Consider the following 14,967-nt stretch of genomic DNA (forward strand, 5'->3'; position numbering starts at 1 on the left):
ATATATATATATATATATATATATATATATATATTAATGTTTAATAAACAGTTTTTTTTACAACTGCAACTTTACTGTAAAAAGAAAAAAAATCTTTCTTATGGTTCTTCCTCTCTTCCAATGGAAGTCAATGTCAAACAATTTTTAATTGTAACATTAGCATTTGTTGCAGGGGATGTTTCATCAAAACATTTTCTAGATGTGCATTAGTAAATTACCTGTCTTTAAAGAAGAAGATCTCTCCTCTGATCTGTGCTATCGCATCAAATATGATGTTCTCATTGCAGATATCCATAGGCGTGACAGGACCCTGAGTGGGTGGGAGGGGTTTATCTGTTGGCACACCTGTAAAAGACAAAGACAGAGAGAGTAAAATCCTGTTTAATGGCTCCATGATTTTTCTATTCGTTTAATCTGTTTGTTTTTTAATGTTAAATAAAATTCTAGCTCACCGTAGAGGGTCTGGATGCCTTTGATATCATCATTAGAAAGCCTAAAGTTCTTGGTGTAGGTGTAGATGGGAGCCATGAGTGCGCCGGGGTCCTCAGAGTGCTCCAGACCCAAAGCATGACCAAACTCATGAGCCGCCACCAGGAAGAGACTGTAACCTGGAAAACGAGAGATGCTCTGTTTAATAATGACCAAGGTTTAGAGATGCACCAAACATGTGACAACCGAAATTATTTGACCGTAAATAGCAAAAAAAAAATAATAATAATCATTAATTTGAAGTTCTATTTCAATTTTTCCTTTAACATTTGGATTTATTAGGTGGATGTGGTGGAAGCCCCCCACCACCACCAAGCCCCTCTCCCGGTGAGCACTGCTGTGCACAGAGCAGGGAGTGAGGGACAGAGCCGGTTAGGGAGACCAGTCAAACTGCAGGTTCATTTTTTTACAATAAACAAAATAAAGCAATCAGAATCATACATCACACGTAACCTTAGCTGAGCTTATTTAACCTTAGCATCTCTTTGTGACTCTCACATGTGACTTAAGCAGCACTGCTGAGGTAAATTATGATTGGAATAGCACAACTGATTGAAACAGCATTGGTGAAGTAAAATAATTATTAGAATAGTTGCACTGCTGAGGTAAATGTACTGTGCTTTGTTGGTATGTCCACTAAGCTATTTAAAAACATCATTAAATTATTTTATTTAACCTAATAGCTTTTTAATTTAAAAAGCAAGACAAAATACATTTAGGTTAATTAATATGAATGACAAGCTACGGAAAAACATATTATTATAATTACTTTATTCAGCCTTTAGATAAATGTTTTATTTATTTGGTTTTGGAAAAAAAAAAACATTTCTGTAAATCTCCATCTAATCTAATGTTATGTTTACGTGCTCAGATACCTTGATCAGGACAGAAGCCCCACTTGCGATCATCATCAAAGCTCTTGGTGACAGCACACCACATTTTCCCATCACTACGACCAGAGGTGGTGCACGAGTCGTACGAGTTGCCCAGGAAGGTGAAGGGGAAGACACAGGGAGCACCTTCTGAGTTACCTCCAACAGTGGACATTGCTGCAGGAGAACAGAAGAAATGTATTAAAAGATTACAGAACAATTAAAAATATATACAAAGGAAAATAAAATAACTACAAACATGTGTAGCACTTATATGTATTTAGTATGTAAGACTGCATTAAAAATGGAAAACCTTAGGAAAGTATATAAAAAATGAAAGACAATCAGAATTCTTACAATCATGCAGGCAAATTCGATTTAAAGCTTTAATGTTTGACAGGTAAAGTGGTCTCTAGGGTGGGAAAAAGAAACAAAATGCCCCTTTGCTGTAAATTAGCCTAAAACTGTATTAAACCTTATGCAACCCACAAATTGCCATTTCTGCCTATTATTTTTATTTGATCTAATTTTTTTTTTCTATTCTCATTTTTATTATATATTTTTTATTTTGTATTTTTTGTTAAATCGTTCTGTAGTTAGGGTGTGCCATATTGTATTGTAAGAAATAGCATTGCAAAAAAAAAATCTAATATCCTGATATTAGTAGTAGTAATATTTTAGAAAGCAATCTGTTTTGTGTGTGTTTTGCTTATTTTATTTTTAATTGTTTCTTTGAAGTTTATATACATGCACTAAATATATTCCACTTTACTCTTATGGTAGATTTTTATTATATAACTTTATTTTATTTGATTTTTTTTTACATTTTTGTTGATACACGTTAATTAATTTATACAAAATCACTTTTTGGTAAGTTACTGTTTATGAAAAAGACAAATCTTTTTTTTGCTGTTTTTAGTGACTACAATTTTTTATTAATTTTTTTATTATTTTTAGAGTAAATAAAACTTTAATATTCATTTTGTTGAAGAAGTATATTCTTGAAATTAATTAAAAACAATTCTAGATTTTGTCATATTGCCAAGAATACTGTTATCTGAAAAATACCCTGATATATCGGACCGATCATAGTTTAGGGCTATATCGCCCACCCCTGTTGTGTAATTATATATATGAAAGTAAGATGCTGGCACACTAATTTCCCCTCAGAGATATAGAAATAATTAATAAAAGTCTTTTTTATACTTTTTGCTTAAACTGTGTGTATCCAATGCTCAAAACGGTATGAATAGTTTTCACAATTCCGTCTTCTGCACCGTTACGTTTGAGAGCTATAATCTCTGCAGACCACATCACACTGCAGCTGGAGATAAAGGATTTTTTATCATAACCGCAGAACCCTGAGCGTTCCGGTATGCAGGGTGAGATTAGTCAAGTGAACTTCCGCCATTAAGCGACTGAGACGTCCCACTGGTAGTTAACAGCATGCCTGTGTTTTGGCCAAGAGTGAAGTAATAGCAAGTGGAACAAAGAGTTCAGATCCGTGGAACAGAAAGGAACAGAGAGCATCTGTCTAAAGAATCGGTAGAAAGGGTAGAACAGAGTCGCAGAGAGATACCAGATGCTTTAAACCTTAGCGAGGACATTTTAGTTGAGAAATGAAAATCCCCAGAAAAGTGGCACTGAAACCAGGGGCTTTTCTTCACTTTTCCAGGGCTGCTGAGCTTTTATTTGGAGTCACGGCTGGCATAGCCCAAGGCCTGGGTTGCTTTTCAGTCAGGAGGTTATACGACGAACACACACACTGTGAAGTTGCATTCCCAGCGAATTAGATCCAGATGAAGAGGCCTACTCTCCTGGCCAGCTTTAGCCAATTCCTTGACACAATGGAAAATAACCACTGCCAGCACACAGTAAAAAAGACGTAAAGAAGAAAGAGAGAAAGACTTCTGCAGCCTTCTTGGAGACTGCAGGAGATAGAAGATGCCACAGATATAATGTCTAGTCCTTGTTGAGAAGTACTGCCAACAGAATAGGAACATTTGCAAAAGATAGAGCTGGCCCACAAAAAAAAAACTTTGATTTTTTTTTTTTAAATCCGATTTTTGATATAAATCTATTTTTTTACCCTACCAAAAATCTAATTAAAGATGATTAAGAAATGGTTAAAAACTAGTTCTTATTTATTTTGTTTTCACTTAAATGTCTCCTTTGCGGTTAAAGTGCAAACAGAGACAAGCTAAAAAAAATTGTAAACAGTGCGCGCGGGAGGGAGGGAGGGGCTAAGCTCACTCTGAAGTACAGGAGCCCAGAGGGGACCGTCGGTGGCAAAAATTAAAACTCAGAAAATCGATTTTCATAAAAACACATCGTCCTTAACTGTAACTTCGAATTAATTTATAAAAATGATTAATCGCCCAGCTCTAGCAAAAGATAAACATGAACCATGGAGAATAGGAGAATAGTATAATTTCCACTAGGGCTGCACGATATTGGAAAAATATATTTGACAATATATATATCGCAATATTAAACAATGCAGGTCTTGTGACATTATCAGCCCGCCTCCACCCGTGCGTCTGTCTCGCGTCAAAGATTTGAACCGATGGGAGCTGAGTCAGCGCTTTAGAGTCAGCCGATTATTCACTCAAAACTTGAGGAAAAGAGCAAAACAACAAAACAGCAATAATCGGCCCTTAAATCTAAGATTTTAATGGCTATTTAAAAGGTAAATAGGAGCATTTTACTGGGATAAAAATAATTATTTCGGCTGTAACTGGAAATATCTGCGCAAAACTGTGCCGAACTGAAGTGCAGACCTGTCAACAGGCTGTCACATTGCAATGCCAATGGTTAAAAATATATTGCCGTTCTCTAAAAAAAAATATATATATAGTGTTCTCTGAAATGATGGTACTCCATCTAAATGGGTTTTTCACACCTGAAAGTCTGGAACAGAGTTTGTAGACTGCTTTTGATTCAGTGTGATGTGATGTTTCTGAGTTACTGAGGGAAATACTGTACCAGTTTCAGGGCAGAATCCGTATGTCTTGTCCCGGTCATAGTCCTCAGTAGTGGCACACCAACGGTAACCATCATCTCTACCTGAGGTGGTGCAGCTGTCGTATTTTTCCCCTTGGAAGGTGAAGGGGAACTTGCATGGGGCTCCATCTCCATTTCCACTCAGTGTAAACAGCACTGAAATATAAGAAGAAGAGCTTGTTATTCTCTGCTTTTTATGGGTGTCCCAATAGATTTTATCCTATCCTCTGATACTGTGCTACTGCGATACTGTGCAGTTGCTGCTAACTACGCATTTGGTGTGTGTCTTCAGATTATTACTTTTAATGTCAGGTAATGGAGATCTGCGCAGGTGCAGTAGCCATAACAAGCCAAAAATATAATGTATCTTTTGGGGATCATTGAGCCAAACGCTATAAACTGGTCATCAAAATGGTGGAAAATTTTGAGGAAGGTCTACCTACATCTGTATGAGGTGTTCTTGCTGCTGTATCAAGTGGAGACCTCAAGTAGAAACCCCCACTAACATATGCAGAACATAAGCAGGTATATAAATCATTATGGTTACAATGCAGTTAGTTGTCTATGTGAACGTTTGGTCAACCATGCAAGAATATTGTGACCCAAGAGCTTTTCAACTATTGCCAATACCACTTAGCTCAACCCGTTGGGTCTCCAAATGGAAATCTTTCAGAGAAATACTTCAAATGGAGGGTTATAGGAAATCACTGGCAACATGGCGGCACAACGACCAATGAAATCCAAAAATGTAGTATATTTGCTGTTCTCGATAACAGTAATCATCGCATTATCTTAGTTTAATATACTCTCAGTGAATTATGGCCATTTTCCTCGTAGCAAACACAAAATCAATGATTGCTAGCTACCTAGCTAAATGTCCTGCTCCACCTTAAATAATGCAGTTATGTTCTGTTATCTGAGGCTGTAATGCTGCGTGATTTAAGGCGGAACCTGAACATGTTACACAATAAGCTACAGTTTTTCTAAATGAATGGTGATACACCAAAGCAATAGAGAGATAGTGGTGGAAATGACAAATGGAATTGGGTGAAGAAGTAAAGAAGCTTCTTTAAGAACAATATGCACTCAGAAAAAAAAAAGTTTTAATAAAAAGGTCTTTTTTAAATCAGTACAGCCAAAAACAGTAGCAACTCACACTCATGTGGGCAGAAGCCGTACTTCTGATCCTTATCAAAGTCGTAGGTTGTAGAGCACCAGAGGAACCCATCATCACGTCCCTGAGATGTGCAGCTGTTGTATTCTGTGCCCATGAAAAGGAACGGGAACTTGCAGAACTCGCCTTCTGCATTCCCAAACTTCACCTTCACAACTGCAGAGAACAAAAAAACAAACAAATAGAAAGATAATTGGTTGGATAATTGGAACCAGTTAAGGAATATATGCTCAAGGATACAGGAAGTAAAAAACCTCTTTCGTTTATGAGGATGTAGCACTAGATGCTGCACTGATTATAAAGAAGCATACCTTGCCCATCTCCCAGAGTCCACTGCTCATCATCGTCAAAGTGGGAGTCGCCTCCAATCCCGGGTCCAGGCGCAAACGCATGAGCCAGGAGTCCGTCCTTCCCATCAAATGGATAACCATCACCATGCTCTGTGAAACAAACCAAAATACTGCAGAATTAATGTATTTGCACATTTGACATGTCTAACCAGATGCCATCAGTCACAATCACTACCTACTGTTGCTGCTCTGTCCACTGAGGGTGGAAATGGTTTCTACAAGGTATTGCATTTAATGAAATGTAATCTGCCACAACTCTTTTAGGCCAGGCAATAACTGTGATAATTCACATCAACTTGCCATGAGCACATTGGCCAGTATTCAGCATCACTCAAGATAAAAACCCATTAGCCTGTACAAGTGTATGCATTCCCAAGCCATGCCTCGAGGGAACACTTCATGATCAATTTACATATTGCTGCCCTAAAGGGTTGAGAGGCTACAAAAAACTCAAAACTAGGAAGAAGAGAAACCTTCCAGCAAGACAATGACCCAAAACATACAGCCAGAGCTACAGTGGACAAACCGCACTAAACTTACAGTTGTAATTGGAGCTAGGCCTGTTTTTTGTGGATGATATATTGTCCCAGAACTTATTGCGATACACAATATTTTTGTAATTTTAAGACTATTAAATGCCACTGACATAATGATAACAGAATAACATAAAAAGTAATTATACACTTTTTAAATACAGCAAACATTTAAATAATCATTTATTATAATTAGTTTGGGTATTATATACTTATTTCTTCACCTACTTTAGTCCACACTGTGTGTATGGACTCACAGTTATTGAAGCATGACTGGCTAAAATATTGTTCACTGTTATATGTGTGAACACACATACAAATAAACACAATAATAGGAGATATCACGATTATCAAACGTTATTGAGGTCATGCTCATTTATTGTACGATAAATCGATATTGCAATTATTGTGACAGGCATAATTGGAGCGAAAGGTGGCACTACTAAGTATTGATATGGGGAGCTGAACACTTTTCAGATTTTTAAAATAAATAAAAAAAACATGTATAATCTTTGTTCCACTTCACAATTATGTGCTACTTTGTGGTGGTCTATCACTTAAAAACTCAATAAAAATACATTTCAGTTTGAGGTTGTAAGATGTCAAAATGTGAAAAGTTCAAAAGGTATGAATACTTTTGCAAGCCACTGTAAACTGAATGTGTTGATAATTGATTGGTTATAGTTATTGGCCAAAACAAGAGGATAACTGTTGAATAGTGTAAAAAAAACCTACAAATTTAATAGTCAAAAGGAGAGTTATTCTCATTGCTTCAGTATATTTATTATGTACTTATAATGTATTTATACATAGTGCATGCATATTACAGTATTATTAGCTTGAGCTGCAGTTCACCAGTTCATGCTTCCTCAGCTTTGGGATCTCCAGTAACAGCTTTCTTAACGTTTGATTAACCCGTCTGTTTTTTCTTCTGACAATACAGAAGACATGAGCAACAGTTTCCATTCAACTGAGCTGCACTTTGTGGTTCTACTATATAATGTGTAGTGCTGTCGGTTGGCATTAGCCGCTAAGTTCTAGCGGTTAGCGGCTAATGCTCCACCCTTAATGCTGGAAACTTTTGTGAATCTCAGCTTACTGTACAAACAGTAAATGGAAGCTCTTTACTCACCCAAATAAACTGTTTTCAGGACAGACATCTGTGTAGATTAACATCCAGCGCTTGTTTGACTTTGAAAGAAAGTGTTTTTTGAAGTATTACAGTTTTGTTAACTTAGCCTAACTTTACTTAACCTAGTAATACCCACCACCACCACCCAGCGGTGAGACCTGCTGAATTAGAGGGGAAACATGGCGAAACCCCTGTTCCTTACTAGTGTTGCATAATGCGACTTATAATCCGGTGCGCCTTATAGTGTGAAAAATACAGTAAACAAAAATACAACAGAGAGTATTTGTAAGTACCGTTGCGGCCAAAGTTAATCATGATATCAGCTTCTCCTTCCGTGATGCGTGTGAAGGTGAGAGGAGTGAAGTCGCTCCAGACTTTAAAAGCACGGAAGAATGCATCATCAGTCGTCTCCTCGTCCAAGTCAGGAGTATGTCCCAAGATCCTGCAGAGGAGAGATGCAGTTTAGTTTGAGTTGAGTTTTTCAGTTATCTGACCATTGATTTTACATCAACTTTGAAAATCAGCTAATGGGAAATGTCTTTACATGAGAATACATGAATCAGACAATATATTTTGCTAAGCAACCTGAAAAGAAACTTACATTATCATGTTAAACCCAAATTTCATACTGCATCTTTTTTGTTAATACAATGATACGGAATTAAAGAACACATCAGATAGAAGATGAAGATTATTATCTAAATTATTCCTTTTCAGTATCGTTCTTGCTTATTTACTGCAACAGGGTCTGTTTTCACTCAAGCACAGCACAGACATACATAGCTTTCTTTATCAGAAAAAAATAACACAAAAGCCAACTCCAGACTAAACTGCTTTTGAAGCAGCTTTGTGTTAGACCCAGTAAAAGCTAGGGAGGCATTCCTGTGGCTGTGATTCACTTACAAAAAATGCTACCAGAGAAGCCAGACACAAGCCGAGGTCATCAGGTCTTCTTTCATTTACCGATATTCCATTATTCAGCCTAGTAACAGCTTTGTCCACAACTCTGGGAAACTTTAGACTGTTTACTCTCACCAGATCACATGAATAAAAACGAGGGGTGGGCAATATACTTTTAGGATATTTTTCAATGATATACAATGATATCCTTGGCCATTTGACAAAACACTGGAAAAATATATAACTGATTTTAAGCATATACCAGTGTAATAAGATACATATGTTTTGTTTTACCTCATATAAAAATGTATCCAGGTTTAAACATTCGGTTAAAAACAAAAACGTTTGTAAACCTGTTTTGCTAACAACAGACTTACCAAGTCTAAAATAAAAATAATGCAGCATTAAAATAATGTATTTTGAGGAACATTTAGAGATTGGTGTGAATTTTCTTTGTATAGAGAAGCAAAAATTTAAAAAGAAAAATGTCATTTGACATTGTGCAAAACATTACACATTTTGTGATGACTATTAATTGATCCCAAAACGATAAGAAATTAAGAAATTTATGGAAATATCATTGTGCATTAACATTGGGCAATGTGACAATACTTTATGGTACAAAGATCAATTTTCAAGAATTGAAAAAAAAAATTAATTAAATTCAAAAACTTATTATTTTATTATATTAATATATATTTTTCTTTCTTTAAAAAACTGCATGTCAGGATATTGTGATGAATATTGTGTTTCATAAAAAAAAGTCTTCCAAATAGGGGTGTGCCATATCGTATCGTACGCAGTATCATTTCCTGCATCATTTATTTTACTTTAATCCTGGATATATGAAGATTCAGAGTCAATTATTAGTATCATGATATTCTGGATCATTGACTTCTGCTACAAATCTGATAAAACTTTTATATTTTTAATATCTCAGTTAGAGGTGTGCCATAATCGTGAAAATAACAATCGTGAAAATACCATGATATATCGTGATATTATTTTAGGGCCATCTCGCCCACCCCTACTTCCAATGTTGTTATATAAATATTGTAATATTTTATCATTGCCCAGCTCTAGTGTGTTTTGTGATACAACACAGCACAAACAAATCAGAACACACTGAATAACCTCTAATTGCAAAATAATCTTAAAATACTAAAAGTTAATTTTAGTATTTCTGGTCAACATTATCACTTTTCCTGTGTCTAATTTAACACTCCACTGCTGGAAATGCTAACACTATCATTCCAGCAGATCTAGCCACCACAGACAGTTCAGGACTTGTGTTGTTTTTGTTATCCAGCTGGGGCTTTTTGCTTCATACGCTAGGGTCTACTAAAGTACCCAAATAAGGCCTCTGTGGCTTTTTTGTTGGTTCAGAAACTTTCCAGGATTTGCAGGATCCAACAGGAACTTGTTTTACCAGACTGGAATGTGCAAGGAAGCAGCAGAAAGTCAGAAAAATTACAGGGACAAGCCGACCATCGGAAGAAAAACAACCAGAGGGGTCAGACACTGGATTTTTCTTAGCAGTGATACATATGAGGTTCACATGCATAGACAGATAATAAAAAAACAGTCCTTTAACCTGTATGTAATGTCCTTCTTTTCCCACTTGGGTGATCTGTGGAAGAATTTGTAATTGGCCACGTCTGGCACTCCACAGCGGGGCTTCTTCATGATCTCAACGGTCTTCTGGTCGATTTCGCCCGTCTCCGGGAGAGCGAAGAACTTCTGCATCTTCTTCAGTGTGTCCTTCAGCACCATCAGGTTGCATCTGTCTTCTGGGCAGCCATAGAACTTATTCAGATAGTGCTGGAAAAATAGAGAGAGAAAAGGAAAAAGAGAGATATTTTACAGAGTTTAACCTTACCGGAAGTAGCAAGTTCTCTGAAAGGTTTAGTATATGTTTTGTGGCAATATATCATATTTATACATCAATTTAAACTATTTTACAAGATAAATAAATAACCATATCGCAAAAGTGCTATATGCATGTGCCATGTAGGTTACTATCCAGCTACAGAGAACATTAAAAGAATGTTTAGCAACATATTAAAAAAGGTACCAGGAAGATTAGCACGTAACATTACAGACATAATGTTCCAGGAATATTCTAAAAACATGACACGTAATATTGGTTTGTATCACAATCACAGATAAATAAATACTAAGGTTATGGAAACTAATAAAGTAATATTCACAAAACTAACATATAACAACACTGACACAATGTTACCAGAATGTTTAATAACGGAAAATGAAAACCAAGATCTAAGGACATCTAGAAAATTTAATAGAATGAATGTTTTAAAAACAGTAATTGTAGCATTCATAAAATGTTCCATTAAACAGAAACTATTAGCTGTGCAAATAAACAAACAAAATAATCTGGGGCATTTTTTTTTACGGTAAAAGTGTTTTTTTGCAAAAGATTATCATCCTTGGATTAAAGGAGCTTTGATGTAATACTCAGCTTCTTTATGGGCATTAATTTACAGAAAAGCTAGCTTTATTATTCTCTGGCTACCACTTAATTATCTTGTTCCCACACCATAATAAGTTTTGGCCACGCCTTAGGATATCATTCCCACTACTTAATACGTTGTGGCCATGCATTAGTATATCTCGTTCCCACACCTTAATAAGCAAGTTGTGGCCATGTATTAGTATCTCATTCCCATGTCTTAAAAAGTCGTAGCCACACTCTTTTTTTTTACATGATGTCATCTTTCGGACTCCATAAAATGGATATTGTCAACTTTTAATCATTTAATTTTAGATGTCATTAGATGTCATTCTCATTCTTCTTTTTTCCCAAGAGATTATCCTTAGATTTAAGCTTTGATGTAATATTCAATTCAGTTCTCTTCATGGGCATTAATTTACAAAAAAGCTAGCTTTATTATTATCTTAATTATCTCGTTCCCACACCTTAATAAGTAGTGGCTACAACTTAATTCTCTCATTTCCACCCCATAATTACCTTGTTTCCATGCATTAGGATCTCTTTCCCACGCCTTAACAAGTTGTGCCCACGTGTTATAATTTTTTTTTTTTACATGATGTCACCTTAAACTTAAGAACTTAGTTTGTTCTTCACGACAGACTCAGAAAGGTTAACTTTTATAATGTTGGACAAACCAAAACAAGTAGCTACACTGTACCAATGTTTTCAATTACAATTTTTAAAAGATGATATAGGCAAAAAACAAACAAAAAGAAACAGTTAAATCACTTGTGGAGAGCCCCAGCTAGTTTTAATGGCTCTTCATACCCTCCCTCCTCCTGTTTAAACTGGTAAACACTCACCAGCGCTACTTCTTTGTCTGTGCGCGGTACAGTAACATCTCCGGGGAACTTGATAATCGGCGAGGGCGCAGACAAAGTTTCCAGAGAAGCGAGGATCTGCAGCAGAAACGCTCTGAGGACCAAATGCCTGAAGCACCTCATATCGAGCCGGTACAGGGGAGCCTGGGCTCGGGGAGCAGAGCCGGGAGCTGAACACGGCTGTAGACCGCGCTCTCTGAAGCTGCGAGCGGTTAGTTCTCCGTCTGTCTGCGCTGCGCTCAGCTCCTCAACTGCGCATCCTGACCCGCAGCTCTCTGCTCTAAACAGCTGCGCCTGCACTTTTACCAACACTGCGATTCAGTTCACTGAACCGACTCTTTCCATCAGTCTGATTCAATGAACCGCTGAATCCGCCCTTCAGTGAGTCACAAATCAACCTCTGTTTGAAAATTATTACGTTTTAGACATATTATTACGTCCGCCAGTAATAGAGTGAACTGTTATATAGCTGGGCCCTTGTGTTTCTTACCTTAAAGTGATAACCTCATACTAGATTGCAACATAGCATGTCTAAAACTGACATTCTGAAACATTCTCAAAATTAGACACTCTAAAACCTAGAAAAATGAAAGTTATTTTGTACTACAAAAGAGTTCTGCTTCCGAATCAGTTTCTCTGATTTTGCTATTTTGCTTTACAGGTATATATGAGTAAAACAAACATTGTTGATTTATTCTATAAACTACGGACAACATTTCTCCCAAACTACAAATAAAAATATTGTCATTTAGAGCATTTATTTCCAGAAAATGGGAAATGGCTGAAGTAACAAAAAAAGATGCAGAGATTTCAGACCTAAAATAATGCAAAGAAAACAAGTTCATGTTCATAAAGTTTTAGGAGTTCAGAATTCAATGTTTGGTGGAATAACCCTGTTTTTTAATCACAGTATTCATGCATCTTGGTGTTCTCCTCCACCAGTCTTACACACTGCTTTTGGATAACTTTATGTCACTCATTCAAGTAGTTCAGCTTAGCTTGATGGCTTGTGATAATCCATCTTCCTCTCGATTATATTTCAGATGTTTATTAATTTGGTAAAATCAAAGAGACTCATTATTTTTAAGCAGTTTCTTAATTTTTTTCAGAGCTTTTCATATAGTGTAGCATTCAGCCCTACTCCGTGGTTTACTATGCTAGTCTTTATCCAATGCAAAACAACAAACAGTAAATTAAGAGTTCTGTTTTCTTTAACAGGATACTTGGAAATGACCAGTAAAAAATATCTGGCTAAACCTGAGTATAAAAAATAATTGTTTTCTTAAGGGAGAATTCCAGTGTAAAGTTTTTGGACTTGTGTAGTAAAACGTAAAATAAAGTACTTTGAGGACCTTTGAGGAATAGCACACCTCCGTTCTCCCACAGTGTCAGTACCCCCCCTCAAAAAAAAGACTCAACAAAAGCTAAAGAAACTTTACTTTAATATTAATTAATTTTACTTTTTTTTAGTTTTTTTTTATTTAGAGTATTTAGAGGTGAAATTAGTTTTATTTTTTAATTTTTCGAAGGCCTCTGCTTTCCCTTTTTTTTTTTTTTGGAAAAAAAGCCTTTATTTGCCAAATTGACAGTTACAATATCACAAAAAATTGCACATCAAAAAACATTTGATATTATATTACAATAATTATTAATATTGCCTCCGCCATGATCTGCTTTCTCTCACTCGCTGAAAAAATCCCATCCGGGAGGGGGGAAAAACACTGCCCGCCCACACTAAAAACTGATTGGCTGTCTCACAGACTCTTTGCAGAGAACAGGCCAATCAGAACCCTCTCTGTTTTCTCTCTCTCCTTCCCACACGCGATTAGAGAAAAAAAAGTCTGTCGCCTGTGTGCGCGTTTGGGGCGCTCGTTCTGAATTCCGGGAGATTATATGTGACTCGCGGGCATCAGGGAGCCACTACCGAAATGCGGGAGACTCCCGCAGCTTCAGGGAGACTTGATTTGTCTGCAGTGTTCTGAGATCCAGAAATTTTAACAGTTTGTCCAAACACCCTTCAGACTGGGTGACACGGGCATAATTTCCCCCAATAATTTGTTTTTTTCCACCGTTATCCAGCTCAAAGTAGCTCCACACCTCCTTGCTAGAATCCGAAGAGCCCTGACATTTAAAACGAGGCATAAATAACTTAAAAAAAATGGCGGCGCTCGGAGCTCGCTGGCTGCTACGCTTTGCGGAGTCGACGGAGTCTACGCAGTTTACTCCGCATAGCGTAGCAGCCGGGACCAGGAGTAATGGCGGCGCATGGAGCTGAAGCTAGCGTTATAGGATGTAAACAGAGGTATAATAATAAGCTTCTTGTGCACTTTTTAGGTTATTAATGCCTCGTCAGAGCTCTCCGGATTCTAGCAAGGAGGTGTGGAGCTACTTTGAGTCTGGATAACGGTGGAAAAAGCGATTTTTTGGGGGCAAATTATTCCCCGTGTCACCCAGTCTGATGGGTGTTTGGACAAAAACTTTTAAAATTTCTGGATCTCGGAACGCTGTGGGAGGGTGAATGGTGCTATTCATCAAAGGTAAGTACTTTTTTATGTTTTACTACATCAAAAGTCCATTTTACACCGTTCCCCTTTATTCATTGATGACATAACACATTCTGGAGCATTTTTTACACTTAAGATATTCTGTAACCTACAAAACAGACATTCTGGAACCTAAAAAAATTACATTCTGTAACTTTCTTAGAATTAATATATCCAGGAAACCTGGCATAACAGACATGCCAGAACCTTCTTATTAAAAAGTGAGATATTTTAGCACATTCTTCCGGTTAGATGTTACAAAACATAGAAATAGAAAACAGACATTGTTTATGCAGTTTTATATCAAAGAAAACTGTTAAGGAAGTAGCAATGTGAAGTCGCCTCCCCAAGAAGAAAAGCGTCCTGCCCCCATAAACTAATACCTAATAATTGACCATTATTTTGAATGGGTCTAGTAGAGTATATTTGATAATGCTAAAGCAAGATAAAGATAATACTGACTGTAACATTATTTAGGTTCACTGTAAGATGTGGCAGAACACGTTCCGCTAAATTGTGCTACCTTGTTAAACCATGCTACCCTAGTCTGTACTGAACGGGAAATAAATGGTCAACGCATGCGCATTGACCGGAAGAAGCACTTACTGATGGGTCGCATAACTAGACAGAACACC

At 36.8% G+C, this 14,967-nt stretch overlaps 1 protein-coding gene and 1 long non-coding RNA gene across 2 annotated transcripts in view; one reads left to right on the top strand and one right to left on the bottom strand.

Annotated features, from left to right (window-relative positions):
* The window catches only part of mmp2 (matrix metallopeptidase 2), a 28,154-nt gene extending 16,074 nt beyond the window's left edge, over nt 1–12,080 (bottom strand). The window contains exons 1-9 of the mRNA XM_049471017.1: nt 11,772–12,080; nt 10,048–10,274; nt 7,847–7,995; nt 5,850–5,978; nt 5,521–5,694; nt 4,347–4,520; nt 1,365–1,538; nt 453–608; nt 219–345 (exon numbers count right to left, since the gene is read on the bottom strand). Coding sequence (XP_049326974.1) covers nt 219–345; nt 453–608; nt 1,365–1,538; nt 4,347–4,520; nt 5,521–5,694; nt 5,850–5,978; nt 7,847–7,995; nt 10,048–10,274; nt 11,772–11,912 — 1,451 coding nt within the window. The 5' untranslated portion in view covers nt 11,913–12,080. The remainder of the gene's footprint in view (nt 1–218; nt 346–452; nt 609–1,364; nt 1,539–4,346; nt 4,521–5,520; nt 5,695–5,849; nt 5,979–7,846; nt 7,996–10,047; nt 10,275–11,771) is intronic.
* A 1,256-nt stretch (nt 12,081–13,336) lies between these two features.
* Nucleotides 13,337–14,967, top strand: part of LOC125787177 (uncharacterized) — a 10,992-nt gene continuing 9,361 nt past the window's right edge. The window contains exon 1 of the long non-coding RNA XR_007429120.1: nt 13,337–14,326. This is a non-coding gene — a long non-coding RNA (uncharacterized LOC125787177). The remainder of the gene's footprint in view (nt 14,327–14,967) is intronic.

This window comes from Astyanax mexicanus, chromosome 23 (genome assembly GCF_023375975.1).
Source record: "Astyanax mexicanus isolate ESR-SI-001 chromosome 23, AstMex3_surface, whole genome shotgun sequence".
In the NCBI taxonomy this organism is placed as follows: Eukaryota; Metazoa; Chordata; class Actinopteri; order Characiformes; family Acestrorhamphidae; genus Astyanax; species Astyanax mexicanus.